Source organism: Typopeltis vanoorti, chromosome 10 (assembly GCF_054136105.1).
Source record: "Typopeltis vanoorti isolate ZY-2024b chromosome 10, IOZ_Tvanoo_1.0, whole genome shotgun sequence".
Taxonomy (NCBI): domain Eukaryota; kingdom Metazoa; phylum Arthropoda; class Arachnida; order Uropygi; family Thelyphonidae; genus Typopeltis; species Typopeltis vanoorti.
Window position 1 is genome coordinate 40,194,846 of NC_143558.1, and position 22,587 is coordinate 40,217,432.

The 22,587-nt window shown below is 36.5% G+C and overlaps 1 protein-coding gene across 2 annotated transcripts in view; it reads left to right on the forward strand.

Moving 5' to 3' along the window:
* Enoph (enolase-phosphatase E1) overlaps positions 1 to 22,587 on the forward strand; it is a 105,993-nt gene that overhangs the window by 77,896 nt on the left and 5,510 nt on the right. For both annotated transcript variants that reach the window (XM_090399316.1, XM_090399317.1), the window contains exon 5: positions 14,012 to 14,135. In XM_090399316.1, coding sequence (XP_090255442.1) covers positions 14,012 to 14,135 — 124 coding nt within the window. The remainder of the gene's footprint in view (positions 1 to 14,011; positions 14,136 to 22,587) is intronic.

Consider the following 22,587-nt stretch of genomic DNA (forward strand, 5'->3'; position numbering starts at 1 on the left):
ACCTGGATCTTCTGAAGATCATTGTTTCCCAAATTTTGGGTAAGTTTTATGCATCCATATTTATTTGTTTAAGTTAGGTTGATTTCTCAGTGCCTCTGCAGATTCCAAAACACTCTTTTCTTTTTAAATTTACTATTGTGGAGTATGGTGGTTGTCTTCCGGAAGATCCTGTGAGTTGTCATCACCATCCCCTACACGGATGTAGGGGATGGTGATAACATTTCTGAAATCCTTTTGAAGGGATGGCTGAGGAATGGGAAAAGAACTGATAATTTTTTTTAAATTCTGTAAGCATTGTTGTCATTGGATAGGAAGTTGGTTGTGTATATGATTGAGTTCTGTTGAAAGAGAGATTCCACTCGAACAAAGATTGGTAGAGTTTTAGAGATTGGCTCTATTGGTTAGAGTTTTAATGATGCCATATTGTTGAGAGAGATGGTGGTGGTGGGAAAGTTTGTGAGTATATCTGCCTGTGTGTGAGTGGATTTTCTATATACAGTGAAGGAAAGGTTACCATACGGAAGGTGTGTCACTAAGATGTCTAGGAAGGGTAAAATATTATTTTCTTTTTCCATCATAAACTGGATTCTTGGATGTAGACTATTGAGGTGACTGAGAAAGAAGTCTAATGTGTCTGAGCCCTAAAGTCAAACAGAGAACATGTCATCTGCATATCTAAACCAGATAGATTGTTTGAGAGGGGATTGAGTCTATGGCTCATTTTTCAAAATTTTCAATGTAAAAATTGGCAAGTGGCGGTGAGAGGGTTAACCCATAGCGGTTTCTTCTATCTGTTCATTCTGATCATGGTCAATCTAGCTTCGCAGGACACAACTCACAGGATCTTCTGGAAGAAAACCACTATGCTCCACCATAGTAAATTTAAAAGGGTAAGACTGTGTTTGGAATCTGCAGCAGCACTCAGAAATCAACCTAACTTAAACAACTACGGATGCATAAAACTTCTCAAAATTTGGGAAACAGTAATCGTCAGAGGTCTCAGTTTTGATCCTAGACTGCCAACAAATGCCTGTATAAGGCCCACCACCTAGATAGGACTTTAGAGACACACCCATGTGTTTCATTAAGCATTGTGTTGTCTTTGTGTGTGTGTGTGTGTGTGTTACAAGTGTTATTTGTACTCCCTGAAGATGTCTCAGTGACTGAGACGAAATATCAGAAGCATTAAAATTAGTTTTTAATCCTTTGCTAGTTCTGTCAATACTCCACTAAATCTCCAACATGAAGAAACTTGTATTTTGTTGTTCCTGTGTGTCATGTTCATTCCATTAAACCTAATAATGAATAGTTCACTGTGTAAAGCCTAGAAATGCCAAGTTTAAAACTGTTTAGGAGTTACTGTGTATCAACTACTTAGTATTTTTTATTAGTCAAACTTGTTTCTCTATTAAAGTTGTCTGTTTTTCTACTAGAGCTATGATAACAATATTCCGCTATGAATATGATAAATGATGAGCTACAGATCTTTCACATTTAAATCTAGGCATCTATAATTCCAATTTTTATGTGTGTTTTAAACCTTTGTTCTAGTGTCATGACAATTACTTATGCATTTCTACATTCTGTGTGTATTTTAGTGCATCCCAATTTATTATTATTAGTCAGGTTTTTTAACATGTTGCAAGTTAAAACTGCAAGTAATGTAGCCATGTTTTTAATACTACAGATGACTTATTGTGTCATGAATGAGATGGCCAATTCATTGTATTACTTGTTGTTCTTGACTCATATGAAGCAAGATTCATTCACTCGTAAGAAGTTACTCTTTGAAGGCAATTCTTGTGCTAATCAGCAACATAAATCTAAATTATATATCTGAGGGTAAACGTAGATACACATGATATTTGCTGATGTTATAGCTATATTAGCTGAGAATAAGCAGGATTTTAAACAGATAATATTTAGGATGGAAGATGATTTACTTGATTATGGAGTTAATATAAATGCAGCAAAAACTGAAATAATGGTAACAAGTTCAAATGAACAAAATAAGACAACATAGCTGTTAGAGGTAAAGAACACTAAACTAATAAAATATCATTCAGTATACTTTGGAGAAACTATTCAAGAAGACCAAAGCTATAAGTTAGAAAGACAGAGAATAATATCTATGTCAAAAGAAATATTAAAGTAACAGAGATAATTTATATAAGGAATTTTTGAACCAAAGTTTCATATCGCTCCTGATATTAAACAATACTGAAAAACAGCAAAGTTATTAAGTATTGTATCTTCCCATATCTCATGAGGTAATTTATCACAGGTAAAAAAAAAGACATAAGTAAAAATATTTATAGAAGGAACATGAGGTTCCAGAGTTTTTGATTTGGTCATAGCATCAGAAGATCTTATCATAACTAAGATGGCATCTCTGTTCCTGGTTGGAGAGAGTAACCATACAGTTTTGACTTTGAAGATGAATAGACATGCAGGAGTATCAAAGAGAAAGAAATGTATGTGGATTTAGAAGGCAGTTGATTTTAATAATCATAGATATCAGCTTGGGGAAGTTCCATGGAAGGAGGAATTGAAAGGATGAGATCAGTGCTTGTGAACCTGTGAAGGAATATTTATTAGCAGCAATAGCAAGTTGCATACTGTGAGTGAAGAGAACACAATTTGGTGTAAAGTGGATGACAAACAATAACAAACAGGAACTGCAGATAAAAAAGAGGTCATGGAAGACCATGTTTCACTTATTCCAATGGTGCGACTAGGTGAGCACCATGAAAATCAAATGCTGTTAATGACATAGACTTTTCAAAAATGGTTCGATTCTCGTGAGTGTAATGTGTATGTGTGGCAAAATGTGAGAGATATGTTTGTGGAGAGACTGGTGAGTGAGGTGGGAATAGATGCATGTAGAATATAAGATGGATTGCAAGAAAGGATTAAGCCAGTCAAGGATGTGGGGGTGACGTTTAGGTCTAAGGGGTGTAGTGTTAGTGATGATAGACAGGAATGCACAGGGAAGAGTGTAGAGAAGTGGGGTTAGTGGGATTTGTTATAGAGTTCATTCACTGGGAATTATTGATATAAGTGATACATGGTGGAACCAGGATGACATTCCGACAAGAATAGAGGTGGAGGGATAGGTATTTTTTGCAAAGACAGAAAAACAAAGCAAAAAGGGAGGAGAAGTATTATTGATGATGGCAGAGAAATTGTGCCCATCTAGGGTGGAGATGCCAGGAGCAAATACTGACAGTGGTTTTGAAGCAGTATGGTGTGAAGCAGAAGTGGACAGGGTGAAATGTTTAGTAGAGTATTGCTATAGATCTGAAAATGCGGAAGGCAGTGAGAAGGAAATGTTTAGACAAATTGGTCTGATTAATAAGAAAAGGATAATCATCATGGACAATTTCAGTCATGGTAATATAGACTGTAAAGAAGAGTCAGTATCAGGAACCAAAGAGAATGAATTTCTTGAGTTTTTAAGGGATAACTACTTTAAGCAGTATGTAACAGAAGTGACATGTAGGTCGAGAGTCTTGGATTTGATTATCTCATTAAAAAATATTGTTGTAAATGAAGTGTATATGCATCCCCTTGACCACTTTTCATGGTCAAGGGGATGCATATACAATACTATATTTAGATTTTGCAAAGGCTTTCTATAGATTATATGACAAACTAGTAGTTAAATTAGAACAGATGGGGGTTGGATAGTAGATTAGATTGAATTGGAGATTGGCTGTCTGATAGGTATTAACATGTCTGATAAGTTGTGTATGGAGGAGTGATATATCCCAGAAGAGAAAAGTCTTCTGGGATATATTTTGGGGTTCTGGGGCCATTCTTGTATAATTTGTATGTAAATGACATTGGAAATGGCTTAAATGGTGATATACAGTTGTTTGCAGATGATGCAAAATTGGGGAGAGTTATGGGAAGTAGAGCAGATGCTGTAGCTTTGCAGGAGGACCTAAATACACTGTCTGAATGGGCAAGTGTGTTTGTGTGGGAATGTCAGTTTAATATTGCACAGTGTAAGGTGTTAAAATGGGGACAAAAATGGGATACAGAGTATAGGATTGGTGGGGATATTTTGGAGGAGTTTGAGGAGATGAAGGATTTGGGGATTGTGATGAATAGGGACTTGAAATTTTGTGGACATTTTGCTAAAATGTGAGGACGACACAGCAGATTATGGAAATGATTCAGAGAACACTGATGTGTAGAAGTAAGGATATCTTGATTCCATTGTATAAGACTTTGATCATGCCACATATGGGTTACTATGCACAGATTTGGGGATTGTGGTGGATAGTTACTTGAAATTTCATGGACATTTTGCTAAAATGTGAGGATGACAGCAAATTATGGAAATGATTCAAAGAACACTGATGTGTAGAAGTAAGGATGTTTTGATTCCATTGTGTAAGACTTTGATCATGCTGCATATGGGTTACTGTGCACAGATTTGGTTGTCAGGTTTTCAAAAAGATGATGTTGGGGTCCAAAGAAGATTGTCTAAGTTGGTTTCTGGTCTGTGAAATATGGAATATAAGGACAGATTGAGAGAATGCAAATTACAGAGCCTAGCAGATAGAAGACATAGTAGTGTATGGAGATTCCATTGTTAGAGGATTAGTTAATGAGAGAGTCCATAAGGTCTGGGAGGGAGAATGATTTAAGTGGATATAAGGAGAATGAAGGACAAATATCAGGAGGTTATTGAGAAGAGTGGAAGATAACAGTATAGTGGGAAAGGTTGTCAGTGTGTTGCCAAGGTATGACAATGATGAGTGGAGATGGAGAGCTGGAATCATGAATGGAATGCTAGTGGAGCCATGTGAGGAGATGGGAGTATAGTTTGTGGATGTATGCCATGTATTTGAGAGAATAATGGAATTATACAGATGTGATGGATTGCATTTGAATAGTTTTTGGAATTTTTGGAGTGAGCATGCTGGAGAAAGTGTTGCTAGATGGAAATGCTGTGTGTGATGCAAGCAAGAAATCAGAAGTGAAAAATCAGGAGAGTGGAACAGAAGATACTTGAAGTGCTTGGCAATGGAAACATAGTAGCATGAGAGAGATGAAAAGAGAACGGGAATGGACAAGGAACAGGGAAATGGGAGGAGCCTGGGTGGACAGGGAGAGATGGCATAGGGAGAGTGGACGTTGGAAGTAGTAGTGAATATGTATGGAAATGATCAGCATAGAAATGGAATAGATTGGGATGTGGATGGGGAAGTTGAGACTGAGAAGATATATGTGGTAAGCAGTGATAAAGGTGATTGGGAAAGGGCAGGTATGGTGGGGAAATCACAACCAACAAGTTGCTTGGGTAGGACTGGTTATAGACCCAAAAGTGAACTGCTGTGTTTATTTATAAATGCCAGAAGTATCAGAAATAAGAGATGAAATGGTTTTACTGATTGAGTTTATTTGTCTCAAAATCATTGGAATAAGTGAAACATGGTTGAATGAAAATGATATCCTAATGGGATTAGAAATGGAAGGGTATAGTGTTTTTTGTGAGGATAGAAAGGTCAGGAAGGAAGTGCTGCTGATGGCAGCAGGGGAATTATTCTACACAAGGTAGACATGAAAGAGGGAAATAGTGGCGATGGTTTGAGCCAGTATGGTTTGAGGTGCAGGTTGACAGGAAGAGATATTTAGTTGGTATAGGCCAGAAAATGTGGAGGGCGGTGATGAAGGAATGTATAAGCAACTTCAGTTAGTGAATAAGGGAAGGGTGATTGTTAGGGCCGATTTTAATTATAATTGTATAGATTGGAATGAAGAGATATCATTTGGGAATAAGGGAAATGAATTTCTTGAATTCTTTAGAGACAACTATCTCAGGCAGCATGTAAAAGAACAACATATGAGGATCAAGAGCTTTAGATCTGATCATTTCATCAGAGGATGCAATTGTGAGAGGTTTCACACTCTCCTCCAGTTGGTGAGAGTGATGTGAAGTCATCACCTGGGTTGAAGCTGGCCACATGCAGAATTCTGTGAGGAAAGGATATATATATATGGAAGTGCAAAGCTGGTGATTATGACATGTTTAGGGGATAGCTTGGAGCTGCAGCATGGAATGAATTTTCCATTCCATGCTGTAGTTGAGTAGTAAGGAAATAAATGCTGCTTGGGAACTGACAAAGAAATACATAACAGCATTGATGTGTGAATGTATTCTGAAGGTCAAAAGGCTGAATAAGGTAGGTGTAAAATGGATGAAAGAGGGGCTTTAGTATGAAATCTGGAAGAAGAAGAAGGCATTTCGGAGGCAGTACAAGATGAATAATGGTAATAATCAGTTACACAAAGAGTATAAAAAACAACCCAGAAGAGTGATTTAGTTAATAAGGACCACAAAACTGCAGTATATGAGCAGAAATTAGCAAATCAGACAAAGAAAAAATCTTGGAGAGTATTTTAGATATATGGCAAGTGTAAGGAAGAATAATTATGGTAAGATGATGTTAATGGATGAAAATGGTAGAATGTTAAATGCTGCAGAAGACGTTGTTGAGGTATTCAGTGATCAGTCTATATGAGTGTTTATCCTTATCAGGGTGAAATCATGAGAAACCTAAGTGTGGAGGACATGGGAAAAGAGGGCTTAATTGTGAGGAAGTAGGAGGTATTTGAGGAAATAACCTTGTTATTTCCTCAAATAGGCGATAGGATTTGATTACATTACCACACATCTTCAGGGAATGTTCCAAGGAATTGGCAGTAGCATTGGTATGTCTGTTTAATAAGTCTTACACCAGCACAGGTTCCAAGGAAGTGGAAAGAAGGTAAAATTGTTACACTGCATAAAGGTGGTGATAAGGTTGTGACTACAAATTATAGGCCAATCTGCATATCTGGAGTTGTGGTGAAGGTAGTAGAGAGATCTGTGAGAAGTAGGATACAGAAATGGGTTGATAATAGCAGTATTCTCGGTGGTTATCAGCATGGGTTTGTTACAAGGAGATTATGTTTTACTAACTTACTTATGTACTATAACAAGGTGACAAATACCTTGGACAGGGGAGATGCATATACAGTGGTATACTTTGATTTGCAAAGGCTTTTGATAGACTGGCACATGGCAAGCTGTTAAATAAATTGAAACAGATAGGATTGGATAACAGACATCTGAGTTGGATAGTGACTGGCTGTCAGAGAGCTATCAGAAATTGTATATCGGGGTGCAGTGTCCCAAAAGAGAAATGCAGAGTCAAGCAGATGTTATGACCCTACACAAGTAAATACAATCTTCTTCTTAAAAATTTATACTACACATTAATTATGAGGGTGTGCTGAAAAGTTTTTGTAATTCTCAAATTTCTTTAAAACCTCTGACATGTCTTATATATCCTAAAGAAAAAAAAAAAAACAAATTATTACAATTTGATGAAACAAGGGTTTTAAGATATGTCCTCCCCCCCCCCCATTTGATGCCACAATCTTCTACTACTGTAGCTCTTATCCACCAGCTATTAATATTCCTATGTAAATCACACAATGTGTTCTCATGATTACTAAATAAAGGCCACTCATAAATTTTAATGATGATGAATATCACTTCATGTTGTAAGACTAAATGGGATATTATAGTTTTTCAGTTGGAGAATCCATAGCGATTTTTGTGCTGCTCTAAACAGTACTGTTGTACTGTGGTCCCTTAACTGATGTAGAACGATTAACCCCTATTGCAGACACAAGAAAGTGTCTATGGTAGGGACTCTTCGACTTGAAATTAATTAACAGAAAGAAGTCATAGAGAATGTAATGATGCAATTTTTGATTGTGAATTTTCTAAACTAAAATCTGGATATAAGCAGTAACTTAAACAGCACTACTCTGATTACTTTGTCCAACTTGAGGTTCCATTGCTTCTAATCTGAACTTACATTCAGGTTTCCTGCATTGCATCTCTTATATAAGCAACCAAGCTTTACCTAATCAGCTGTTTCTTGGTAACTTATCCAGTCATTCAGAGAAGAGATTCGACTAGTCTTCTTTTGGACTGATTCCTTCTTCAGTATTTACACTGATGATTCCTTTGAAATGCATATCTTCTGTAACTTTAACATTTCTTCTTGTAATGCCTATATTAATGATTACGTCTCCACCATTGTAGCCAACAATCTTATCCCTTGATATCAGATGATCCTACCCAAATTTTCCATTCATACCCAAATCATCTGGCTTGCATCCAGTCAAATCATTCTTAAATTGCTTAATCGCATCCAGTCAAATCATTCTTAAATTGCTTAATCGCATTCATAATTTCACCACCTTGTTCTAATATTATTTCCCAACAACAACATGGGTTAATTTATTAGAGATTTGTGTATTACTACAAAATTGTTTTCTTTCTTACTGTCTTCAGAAGTGACTGGCAGGTGGTATTAGCTATACTGATTTTAATAAAGCCTTCAGTTAATCTACCATTCTTTATGCACAAGAAAGTGCATAAAGAATGGTAAACTATCACAATAGTTTTCTGGAAATTTTATGAAATGGCTCAAGAGGTCTGAATGATGCACACACACACACACACACACACTCCAGAATATTAATAATCAAGTCAGTTGGTGTTAAAATGGTTTTACAGATTAAGCCATGATAAGTGTAATCGTTTTTTTTTCTTTTCTTTTTTTGAAGGTGAACAAAACTTTTCTTATAGATGCAAAATTGCAGATAACCTTGTTGACAACATCTCACACAATTAAGAACATGGGCATTAATTTGGAAGTTTTTTTCCCCACTTGGTTAGACTATAATAAATTTAGTTTAATCCTTTATCCAAGTGTAAGCAAACAAAGTTTGTGCCTGAAGTATCTTCAGGACTGAGGCAACTGAAGCAAACAAGATACTTCAGGCACAAACTTTGTTTGCTTACACTTGGATAAAGGATTAAACTAAATTTATCATAGTAAGACAAGTAGTGATGAGAGCTTGGTCTACCTTTACCATGAGTTGCCTCAGTCCTGAAGATAATTCAGGCACGAACTTTGTTTGCTTACACTTGGATAAAGGATTAAACTAAATTTATTATAGTCTAACCAAGTGGGAAAAAACTTCCAACATCTTTCTCTAAATCAAGAGTAATTTAATAATAAGGTGAGACACCTTTTGGCAACTCGTATAGGTAAATATGACTTCTCCATTACTTCCACCTTAGTATCACCTCCTCTGCGTCTGGCTCCCACTGACGAGACCTCACTAAAGGTCTGGGTAGTGGCCCTTCCCTTAATGCATAGCATTATACATGTCTGCAAGGAGATGTGTTTTGCATTATGGGAGATACTAAGACAAGTAGTGATGAGACTTGGTCCACCTTTATAAGTAATTTTGAATTATACCAAACTGTATAATTTTATCGATAATAAACAATATTTTTTCATGTTTAATTTTTTTTTTAATTTTACCATAATTTTGATATTTTATCCAAACACCTTTACGTTGTACTTACAGTGTGTATGTATATTTCGAAAGTTGCAGCATCCCCATGATATCAAGCCACTGCTAGAACCTATACTATTTCAGACAATAACATATCCAAGGAGAAGTACCAAGAGATGGCAGCACTTTGCCAGTCTCTTCATTGGTTGCCACTTATAATTAGTGATAATCTTGTACCAGCTATCTCTGATTGGCTACTGGGAAATTGAACTGACTGCCCACTCAGTTTCCAAAAGCCAGATAGGGTTAAAAAGCCTTGCCATTCCCTATAAGGGAATAAAAGGTGTTAGCTGAAGTACAGCATAAGTTTCTCAAAGTGATTAACTTTAAACTGAATGACCCTTTCCTCTGTTGTTTGCTAAAAGAAGCCTTGGGTGCTTAAACATCTTCAGACTATCACCAAATTAAAAATATTTTGAAACACTACCAATAAGGTAGTGTTTGTGTACGTTTCAAAATGTGTACTTTTCCAATTGAGTAAGTTTTTGTTTACAGAATTCTTGTTATCCTACTGATCTAATGAACATTTGTTTATTTTGTTACTGTTCTTGCTCATACCACTATATGTCTTTTCTGACATTAGCAAATACAATATTAGAGATTTGATTATGCAGCAGTTCTAGGAATGACCAATTTCTTGAAGATAGAAAATGGACTTTCCTCAAATACTGACTCATTTTGTACTGATAATAACATCATCAACACTTTCTTTTGTAAATGTCGATGCTCATTATAAAATATCAAAATGTTCTTTGTCATCTCTATAATGTAATCCAATACAGTCATTTTGCCATTTTCCATGATAATCTTTATAATTGTATGTTGTTAGGCACTGTCCATATATCTGAAATAAATTTTTAATTTCTTTTTCCATACTAATCTCCTTGCATGCTTTGGATATATGCTATTTGGAAAGAAGTCAACAGACACTACAGTATGAGAAAAAATATAATAAGATGTCCTTAATAAGATATAGGACATCCTTTCATTGCAATGACTACAGTAATCCTATGGGACATATTTTCCACAAGCATATGATAGCAATCGAGGGAATTTTGGAACCATTCTTATTGTAAGAATGTAATGAGGTCCTGGGCTGTTGTAGGGCAGACATCCCTTAACCTCACCTGATTCTCCAGTTCATCCCATAGATCAGTGGTTCTTAACCTTTTTTTTGCCTGGTGCCCTCTTTCAACTATTTGTATGGCCTGTTGCCCCCCGTGCTCAATTTTACACTAGGTTAATGACTTAATAAGATAATTATAATATATTATTAGGCAAACCTAAATTACCATATACATATTTGAACTGATAGTTAATTAGAAATTAATGACTTTGATACAAATTAATTTTTACTCAAAAAAGATGGAAACTTACTGTATTTAATAAGCCAGTCATTAATGGCTACCCTGAGCCTGATGAAATCCTGCTAATTTTTCAATATCAGGTTCGATGTTCGACAAACAAGTCTCAAGTCTCCTCTTTGACTAATTTGCAATCTATTTCACTGCTTAGCTAACAATTGCAACACAGTGGTGAATCCTTTCTGAACAAAGTTTGAACAAGGAAAAGAAATGCGCAGTAATTTTATTTCTTGTGAATGCTGAGGATACTTGCATTGCATGTTTGGCCAGAATGTTTCATATCCACACTGTTGAAATTGTATTGAGCTTCAAAATCATTTTTTTAAGTGTCAATAAATTCTTCACACAAATTTTGATGAACAGATGTAACATCAGAAAGAAAGGATTTATGACCCAATGGGGTATTTTAAGCTCATCAAATTCTTTGAATCTGATCATAAAGTCTTCTTTCAGTGTCAGAAGATGGGAACAATAACAATCCAAATCTGTATCTAATATTAAATCATCATTTATTATTTGTTGACTTGGCAACTGCAGAAAATCTCGTCTCGTCTTGCAATGCTCTGCTTGTAGAATGTTAATTTGTTGATAAAAGCATTTACAATTCCATTTGCTATAATAAGATTCATGTTGCTTCCCTGCAATTTGATGTTAACCTCATTTAATTTGGTGAAAATATCGGAAATATATATGATGTCAACCTTTTCCTTTTTTAGAACATTACACACATTCTCATTATGTGAATTAAGAAATTCCAAAACAGTATCGTAGAGATCATCTCAAATGGAAAGTGTCACAGACAATTTCCATTTGAGAGCCATCTAACTTCAGTGTGAAGCAAAAGACACCCAAATTCTTTTTCATTTTCATGGCAAAGTTCCTGAAAAATATATTCAATGACTGGGCTTTTATTTTATTCACTGCTTTAATAACATCATCCAAAGTCTTATGTAGTCTACCACTAAGATGTTTTGCAGCTAAGCGCTGTCTATGAAGAACGCAGTGAATTGTAAAGATACTTGGAACTGCTTCTTTTAAATGTGCTATAAATCCACGGTGATGACCAATCACAGCTGGTGCTCCATCAGTTGCACACACAATAATATTTGTGAGAGAAATGATTTTAGCATTAAAAAAGCCTTTTAACAAGCTTAAAAATTGTAGAACTTTTTGAGTCAATTTTCAGTTGTTGCAAATAGAAACTTTTCAATAATTTCTTCATTTAGTATTTATATAATGTACATAGGCCATTAACAAAGCTTCATTGTCACGTAAAGTTGTCTCATCGACTTGCAAAGAAAATTCTATGGTTTTAAAACCATCACAAATTTTTTTTTTTCAATGTCCTTCTGCCATTTCATCAATTCTTGTTGATACTGAACTATATTACTTTCACCTGGGCCAATCATCGTATCTAAAACTTCATTTATAGCTGGTAAGATTAGAGTTTCTCCAATAGTATTTGGCAGTTAATTTTGAAAGTTTGTAAGACACAAGAAGTCCCTTCTCTTGTTGGTTACTTAACTCTGTCTATTTTGCAAGCAACCCTTTAAGTCCAGGACAATTTTTAAATTTAGTCTTTAATTTGCGAAAGTACTCCACATACTTTTTGGCTTTATTTAGATGCTTTGTTCTTAAATGCTCAATCATTCTTGAAGGCTTCTGTCCTTCTTCTGAGAAAGTTTTTTCACATATTAAGTGCATTGGTAACTTCTCATTATGTATAGATGGAATAACTCCATATTTTAAATATTCACTTGAATATTGACAACAGTTTCTTTTTTCACTCATTATAATAGCCCAAATTAATGATTTTCAATGTAGAAAATTCAGACCAAAAAGTAGCCAAATTACTTAACTTTCAGTGTAAAAATTCAAAAAAATAAGTAGCAAATAAATTTGAACAGTATTCCCAGACATACAATATTCTGAACAATGTTGCCAAACATACAATATAAATAGGGATGCTAGATTAAATACTAATTTTTTTTTTTTTTTTTTGCTTTTATTACAGCATCCCCAAGAGTGGGGGCACTACTGCCCAGGTTAAGAACCACTGTCATAGATGTTCACTGTGATTGACATCAGGGCTCTATGGAGGCCAGTCAAATGTAGTGACATTCATGTTCACAAACTACATAGTTACAGCAGCAGACATATCATGGTGCATTGTCTTGCTGAAAGAGACAATGGTTATTTCTGTAGAAACGCCACAAAGTAGGAAGCATTCAATTGTCCAGAATGATCAGATACTTCTTCGAGGTCTGAGGCCAAACCAGGAAAAACAGGACCATATCATCACACCTCTACCTCTGAATTTCATAGTTGGGGTTATGCACTCTGGTAAGAGACATTCATAGGGCATCTGCCACACCAGTCCATCTGCTTGTTAGAGGGTATAGTGTAGTCACTCCATAACACACAGCTTTCCAAGCTTCCACATCCCACTGTACACACTCTTTGCACCACTAAAGACAACGTTGTATGTTGGTTCGGGTAATGTTGGGCATGCATATTGTGGTCCTACCCTGGAAACTCACATTGTGAGCCTCGGTTCTGAATGTTTTTGTGCAAATTCATGTTCCAGTCGATGCCCAGAACTCCACATTCAACACATTGGCTAAAAATGGTGGTTTTTACATATTATCCTTTGTAGCATTGTACAATCATGTTCAGTGATTGTCCACTGTAGGTAGCACTTGCAGTTGACTCCCTGCACTTCCATCTCAGTATGGTATCATTGATTGTTGACCTGGGATGGTCCAATTTTTCAACAATTTGCAGAACAGATAGGCCAGCAACATGGCATTCTATCACAATGCCTCTTTCAAACTCTGTCTGTTCTCTTCTCACAGCTATTTCACCCAGACACAGTTGTACTAATTTGGGAGCATAACATTCTTCCAGTTTATACCAGCTACAAACACGACTCGTTACATGGCAGAGTGCACCTTGCCAATGGGAGCGTATGTTGATTTCTTTCCAAGAAAAGCAGTATATAATTCTATTGTATTTTTAAAATATGAAATCTTTAATTAATATTATTTTCATTATTATAATTTGTGCAGAAAACAGGTTTATTTCATAAGTGAACCACAATATAGAAAGAGTCATTGTTTTGATGTATAAAAAGAAATTTGTGCAAAAAAAAAAATATATATATATATTTTTTTATATATATTAATTATACTTTTCCTTGCTTATAGTATCTGCATGGCTACTTTGATACAAAAACAGGCCAAAAAATAGAAAAAAGAAGTTACCAGACAATAGCCAGTGTTGTGGGTTTGGATCCAACAAATATTTTATTCCTCACTGATATTCCTCAAGGTAAAAATTCATTTTAATGATTTTTTTATTATTTTTTATTGCATGAAACAGCATAGTACTCAGAGCCACTACAAAGTGATTTTGTATCCAAGACAAGGAATTCGGATTGCATCACTTATTATGAATCTATATACACTGAGTACTTTGTAAGACGTACTTACTAATAGCAGGTTAGACCACCATGACCCTTGGAACAGTCTGGATGCACTTCGGCATCAGCTCCATAGGTATCCTATTTCTTGGATGAACATGATGAATTGCTATAGTGCCTTCACCTTTTTTTTTTTTTTTTTGTTTGGCAGTAGGGTTCTTCTTACAGATATCTTGTTGCACACATTCATATTCAGTGATTAAGGGGAGATAGTCATTAAGATAAAATCATGGTCATGTTCCTGTAAGCATTCCAAGACACACATATCTTCTGTGGATGTATGTTGTCTTGGCATGGATTTCCAACAGGATAACACTTCATCATACAGGGTAAATGGTCGACTTAGATGAACCTGAACTAGTGTTGAACAGCATTCACTTTTCTATTTCAATGGTCTCTATTGCTGACATTGCTTTCCCCACTGCAGCTGTAACTGCTGGTTTATATTGGACAGTCACTGGTATACAATAGTTGTCTGCTGTCATACCCAGTTCAGTAGTCAATATGGGGTGCATTTCAGACACATTCTTTACAGTCCCTGTAGCACATCATTCCTAATCTTTCCTCTTCCTCTTGCATTGATCAGTATACTGTTTCTGGTGACATGACAGATATTGAATTGATGTTTTCTATTTATCACATCAGTCTCAGTATACATGAGACTATTGTCCATAGCTATCCTAACTGGAAAACTGCTTTTTGGATGATGATTATTATCATTCTTATTTTTACTAGCTCATCTGACTCTCACTGTCCATCTTCCATTTGATGTCACTTATGGTTATCCCCTTTGTTATTTATCACACACACACTTGAGCACTGACACTATCTTTCTGAGAGATGGCAGGTGCTTTTTTATGGTCAGCATCTTCTGGTGGCAGTCATGGCTTATTAATGGATTCCATTTAGCATAGAATTAACTCTGTAGTTGATTAATGCTTTGTGTAATATCAAAAATGCAACTCAGGCACCTCAATCACTTCATTCTTTTTTTGAAATTAAAAACATAATTGCACCATCAATCATGCTTTTATAGTTGTAGACAACTGTGGACATAACCAGAAGTTGGAAAGCTTGCTTGCTTTAAAAAAAAAAAAAAGTTTAGATACATACATCTTCATGGCCCACCCTTCCTAATTGGGTTGTGGGGGCAACAGCTGCAACTTCCAATGGTCACGATCCTCTGCCACCAAGCTCAGGTGTTCTGGTGGGATTCCCAAACGTGTCCACCCAAGGTTTTGGATATAATCTATCCAGCGAGTCTTGGCCTTCCATGTGGCCTCCCACCCTCTGGCTTGGCAAAGAGGGCCTGCCGAGGAAGCCTCTCCTGTGACATTCTGACCAGGTGCCCGTACCAACGTAACTGTGATCTCTCAACACGGAGAAGCAGCAGTTGAGTATTGAGGGTTTCCCGAATTGCAGAGCTTCTGACTCTGTCGAGTCTTGTCAGTCCCGCAACCCCTCGAAGGAACCTCATTTCAGCCGCTTTGATTTGTGTCTGCATTCTTTTGGTCATTACCCAACTCTCATGACCATAGGTGAGGATGGGGACATAAACTGTATTGAAGACAGCCAGCTTTGCCTTCTGGCTTAACTCCCGCTTCAATACTACCGAACGGCCAAGCTCCTGCAATATTGAGCTTGCTAAGCCAATTCGAGCATCTAGCTCTACATCCCATTTTCCATCATTCGTGAACGTGGACCCAAGGTATTTAAATTTCTCCATCTGCCTCATTGGGACTCCACTTACATGCAGAGTGCACTAGGATGGTTTTCTTGAGACCACAAATGTTTCAGTTTTGGCCACACTGATCTTCATTCCGGCGTCTGCACAAACAACTACAAACCTATCCAGGGTCCGCTGGAGGTCATCTGTGGAAGAGCTAAGCAGAACTAGGTCATCTGCAAGAAGCAGACGTCCAATGCTACATCTTCCAATTCTGACACACTCACTGCCTTGGCTGTGTATATCAATCCAGTCCATAAATATTATGAAAAGGAGGGGTGACAGAACACACCCTTGGCAGAGGCCAACGGAGACTGTGAAAGGTTCAGACTTTGTGCTGTTTACCCTGACACAAAACTCTGGGCATTCATACAGGGACTTGATGGCAGCTAATAGTTGGCCATCCACTCCATACTCCTGTACTACTTGCCAAAGCTTATCCCGAGGAACCTGGTCATATGCCTTCTCCCATTCCACAAAACATGTGTAGACATTCTTGATAAGTTTAGATAAGTAACTAAAAACTGAGAATGGGAACTAAAATAATTTTTTAACCCTCTAATATTGAGTATGGTAAAAACACCAACTATTGGATTTCATAGCATTGTTGAAATCAGATGTACTAGAAATCTTTTAAAAGATGATATGTATTACAGACTTTGAGACTTGAACTAATTATTCAAATAGATTGTTTGAATAATCCAGGTGTTTTTGAAGGACTGAAAAAACAGATAGCATTTCATTCATTCAATAGCTATTTGTATGTTGTTTATATCAATTCCTGTCAGTCTGGTTGGTCATATAAATGGGACCTATGCTTTTCACCCTGTAGCTGCAAATTTGTATCCTACTGTAAGATGTTTGTGAATGTTCATTACCTGGTGGAAGACTACCACCTTCTCATTTAAAAGCCTGAAAAAAAATTGAGGAGTTCCATCTTTGCTCCCTAGAGCAAGGTTCCTGGATTATCTAATTTTGTCTATTCAAAGGCTAATGTGTGGTAGGCTTATAACCTTTCTTCAGTGATATTGTCATAAAGATATATATTAAAAAAACATTCCTGAAATTAATTTCTGGCCTAATTTTGTCTCACTACTCTTCAAAAAAAAAAAAAGAGACTTTAGAAAAGGTTATGAAAAGAAAATTGCACAAAATAAGTTCATCATCATCATCATCAAATTCCTGCCATGTACCCTCAAGGGGTGTACAGGATATGACAGTACTACATGAAAAAATTACATCATTACTAACTTCCTATCTACAATTTTCCTCCAAATCAGTCTGTTACTTGTCAAGACTCCAACATTATCAGATCTTATATTTCTATCGTCTAAGGCACTTTGTACCGTATCAATCCACCTATATCTTGGTCTTCCTCTGGGTCGTTTTCCTGCCAACCTGGCAGAGAACACTTGTTTTGCTAATCTTTCCTCTCCCATTCTATTCAAGTGACCATACCATCTGAGATTAGCTCTGCTAACGCATTCCTGGATGCTGACAATGTCAAGTTCTTTTCTAATAGCCTCATTTTTAATATGATATTGCCATTGATGCCATCTGTTCACGCCTCTAATCTTTCTCAGGACTCTCATATCTGCGGTCTCTAGTCTTTGGTCAAGTGTTTTACTTCTGACCCAGCTCTCAGATCCATAAGTTAAAATTGGTTTGAACACAGTCTTGTATACAGCTAATTTAGTGTTCCGACTAATTTCTTTCTTATTCCATATGAATTTATTCAATTGACTTCCCACGATACCAGCTTTGCTGATTCTGTTGTCTATTTCTATATTTAGTTTACCATCTTCAGTAAAAATTGTGCCTAAGTAGCTGAAATGTTTTACTTGTTCCACAGGTTCTCCATTCACAACACAGTCGACATTTTCAATGATTCTGCCTATTTTCATTGTCTTTGTCTTTTTATTGCTGACCTTCATACCATATCTATTACAACAGCTATTCAATTTAGTCAGAGAATCTTGCAGACTTGTAGCGGATTTATTTAGAAGTATAACATCATCCGCATAAAGCAAAGAGCTGACATTAACATCTCCAATTTTGATATCAGGTTTAATACCACATTCCTTCATAATGTGATCCATATAGATAATGAATAACAGAGGGGATTATGTACATCCTTGTCTCACACCAGATTTAACATTAAACCATCTTCCTGTACTTCATTCAATTGTAACTGCTGACTCACAACTCAAATAAAGACTAAGTATTGCTTGATATAATGCCCCATTGACACCATATAACTGCAGCGTATTGAATAGCTTCTCTCTTGGCACCTTGTCATATGCCTTTTCCAAATCGACAAAACTTAAATACAGATCTTTGTTATATTCCCATGCTTTCTCGACTATTTGTCGTAAAGTGAAGATCTGATCCTGACAGCCTATATTTGGCCTGAATCCAGCTTGTTCTTCACCAAGCTTTTCTTCCACAATTCTTCTCAACCGTTTCTCAAGTATACTTGCATAGATCTTGCCAGGAACACTCAGTAGGGAAATACCTCTGTAATTCTCACATTCAGTTTTATTTCCCTTTTTATATATGGGTACTATGAGAGCTCTACTCCAATCATCGGGAATTCGTCCCTCTGTCCAGGCTTTCTGAACTATGCAGTGCAGCCACTGTAAGACTCTTATACCACCATACTTCAGCATTTCTGGTTGAATATCATCTACTCCTGCTGCCTTTCCACATTTCAAGCCTTTGATGGCTTTTTCTACTTCAAGTATGGATATGTATTCCTGACTGCATGCCTGGTCAGTGTTTTTTATCACTGTGCTGTCATCACTGCTTGTTTCATTTAGCAGTTTTTCAAAGTAATTACTCCATACTTCAAGGATATCTTTTTCTCCTGTTTTCATTTCACCTTTATCATCTCTAATTCCTTTTACAGCACTCTTTCCTCCATTCCTAAGCTTCTTCAACAACCTCCAGAATATTTTGCCACCTGCTTGATATTTATTTTCTATATTCTTGCCAAAGTCCTCCCATGACTTTTGTTTAGCTAGTTTTACACACTGTTTAGATTTCTTACATTTGTCTCTGTATTCTGTAAGAGTAAAAGCTGACTTATTTGCCAGGAACTTTTGATATGCTTTCTTCTTTTCCTTCACTGCCTCTTTAACTTCCTGTGTCCACCAGGGAGTTCTGATTTTTTTATCTTTGCACACAACCTCACCACATGCCTCTCTGGCAGAATCAATCAATGTTTCCTTCAGAGTTTGCCACTGAATCTCCAAGGTTTGATTCCTGTTCTCAAACTCTTTCATTTTCTTTTCAATAATATTTCTGTATTTTAGTCTACAGTTTACATCTGAGAGCTGCTCAACTTTTATTCGCTTTAAAACTTTCTTACATGTTATTCTTTTCAATATGAAATTCAATTTTATTCTGCTCAAGACTAAATAGTGATCACTTCCAATTTCAAATCCTCTGTACACTCTGGTGTCCTGCACCAGGGAGAAAACATCACTATCAACAATAACATAGTCAATGAGACTTTTCTTATTCCTAGCCTCTTCTCTCCATGTGAATTTGTGCACATTTTTATGTTGGAACATGGTGTTAGTAATAACCAGTCCATGTCCTGAGCAGAAATCCAACAGATATTTGCCATTATTATTAGCTTTGCTCTTTTCTCCAAATTTTCCCAAAATATTTTTGTATGTCTCACAATCATTTCCTACTCTACTATTTAGATCCCCAACAAGGACCAACTTTTCCTTTTTCATTGTGTCAGTTGCTTTTTCTAAAGCCTCAAAAAATTCCTCCGCTTCTACCTTAGTAGAACCTTCTGTGGGACCATAGGCACAAATAGGTCTCATTGTCCAGTTCCCCATTCTCATATTTGCCCACATTACTCTACTTGAGACTGACTGCCATTCAAGAAGATTAGCCTCGTATTTTGTGTTGAATACTATGGCTACTCCTTCTTTTCCTTGATTGTTATTGCCTGAATATAACATTTTGTATTTATTGCTCAGAAAGATCTCACCAGTTTTGGTCTTTTTTGTTTCAGTCACCCCTATTATGTCGATCTGGTACTTATCTAATTCCTCAGCTAGCTCCATTTCTTTGCCATTCAGGCTTCTTACGTTGATAGTACCGATCTTTAACTCTGGTGATGTTGAGTTGGGGTTTGTTTTCAGATTTGTTCCAGTAGCTGACTTTTCGCTGTTCGCCCTGGTTCCCTGGCGAAAACAACGGGGGCCTTGTTTAACCGGGCGACGCCCCGGCCGGCATGAAATTTTGTCATGTTGTACCATCATTTTTTATTTTGGTTTAAATAAGTATAATTTAAGTATAAGTATAAGTATAAAATAAGGTTTAAATAAGTAATAAGTATAATAAATAACAAAATAAGTTTTAATTGGTAAATAAATGATTTTTATTTTGTAAACATATGGGTATGGGCTTGTATGACTACAGAGGGGCCCACTTAGGCTGTGTATTGTATATGAAAGAGTCAATTTCAAAGTATACAAAGAAATTCTTGAGCAGTTGATGTTACCAGCATCAGAAGCTTTATATGATGGTGATTTCCTTTTCCAGCAAGATTCAGCTTCTTGTCACACTTCCAAGACCACTACTAGATGGCTCAAAGAAAGGCAAATCAGTGTAATTCATTTGCCAACAAATTCACCAGATTTAAACCCCACTGAGAATTTGTGGGGTATGAAAGAAACATCTTCAAGAAGTTGCCCCAAGAGACAAAAAAATAAACTCATTTCTAGTCCAGACCATATGGGCATGTTTTTATTATTATTAACATCCAACCTCCATGGAGTCAGAGACTCATCGTGGAGGTACACACTATTGCACACAGTGCTCATCCAACCATGCCTTAAAATGATTCAATGTGTCTACATTCACTACACACTCAGACAATGCATTCCACTCACTAACCCACTCTCCATGCAAAGAACCTACCTCCTCACACCCTCTTTATACAGCTTCCAGAGATGGCCTCTTGTTCTGCCCCCCCACTTTCTCCACTTCTCCCATTTTATGAAAATTCTCTTCCATGTCAACTTGATAACAAACCCTGACTAGTGTATATGTCTCAATCATATCCTCCCTCTTCCTCCTATTCACGAAGCTTTGCAATTTACATTCTCTCAATCTGTCGTACTCCACATTCCAAAGACCACTGACAATCTTTGTGAATCTTCTCTGAACCTTTTCCAACATATCCTGATCACCATGAAAATCCAGCAACCAGATCTGTGCACAATAATGAGGCCTGATCAAGGCCTTATACAGTAGCATCATAACCTCTTTATTTATGCATGTTAGGATCCCCTGCATCATTGCCATTATACAATGTGATGTTTTCACAAATTGTGCAGTGTGGCCCTGAATTTCAAGTCCTTGTTCACCACCACTCCCAAATCTTTCATTTCCTCTAGCTCCTTTAAAGTTTCCCACTGTTGCTTACCAAATTTCAAACTTTACACTTTGTAACATTGAACTGGCAGTTCTACCTACCTGCCCATTCATGCAATCTATTCAAGTCCTGCAAGGCCATAACATCTGCTTTACTCTGCATTGCTCTTCCCAGTTTTTCATTGTTTGCAAAGAGCTGCATATCACTAGTTAAACCCGTCATTAATATGCAAATTGAACAATAGTGGTCCCAAAGCTGACCCCCTGCAGTGCACCACCAGTGACCTTCCTCTTACGGGATACTGCTCCCTCATATACATTTTTTGATAAAAAAACTGTGAACCACTAGTAAATAATATGCAAATCATTCAACAGATTTTCTTTGATTATTCTAATTTTTTGATTTGGAGGTGTATATGGTATGCTAAAGTCATAGTAATTTGGTTAAACTGTTAAAACTATTGGCATGACCTCTGGTGAAAAAAAAAAAACCTTACTACATCAAAGCTAGAAGTGCTCTCACATGATTATTCACATAAATTAGACCAAAAACAGTATAGATGTTTGCTATATAAAACAGTAGATGATACAATAAGAGCTGAAATTATTGCTTAGAGTCCAAAAGTAAGGGCTTGCTAGAAAACTTGAACTTTTTAAAGTTTTTGTGATGGGTGGTGATAAGAGTTAGCATGCATATATTGGCTGGTATGTGTAGGCTTGCAGTAGATAGAGAAGGATAGACTGCCTGAGGGAAGATATATAGGCCAGTGTATCCAGAAAAGGAAGTGAGTTTTGATTTTCAATTTCAATAGTAAATTGTATGCACTCATGTTGTTTGTTCAAGTAGCTGAGGAAGGTATTTAAAGTTTGGCAGCCATGTGGCCAGATAACAAAAACTTTAAAACCTAGTTTGGCTCAAAGTCTAAGCCAAACTAGGTTTTAAAGTAAAGGAATCTAAAGCATGTTTTTCAAAAGCTTCCATATAAAAGTTAGCAATTGGGGGGGGGGGGGTACTGGTGACTATGGCTGTACTTTCTTTTGTGTAGATAAAAATTATTTTGCCACATGAAGTAACCAGAATGTAATATGTTGATAAAAGATTGGCAAAGAGAGCTGTATATCAGGCAGAAATTTGTTCTAAGAGAAGAATTGTGTCATTGATTGGGACACGTAGA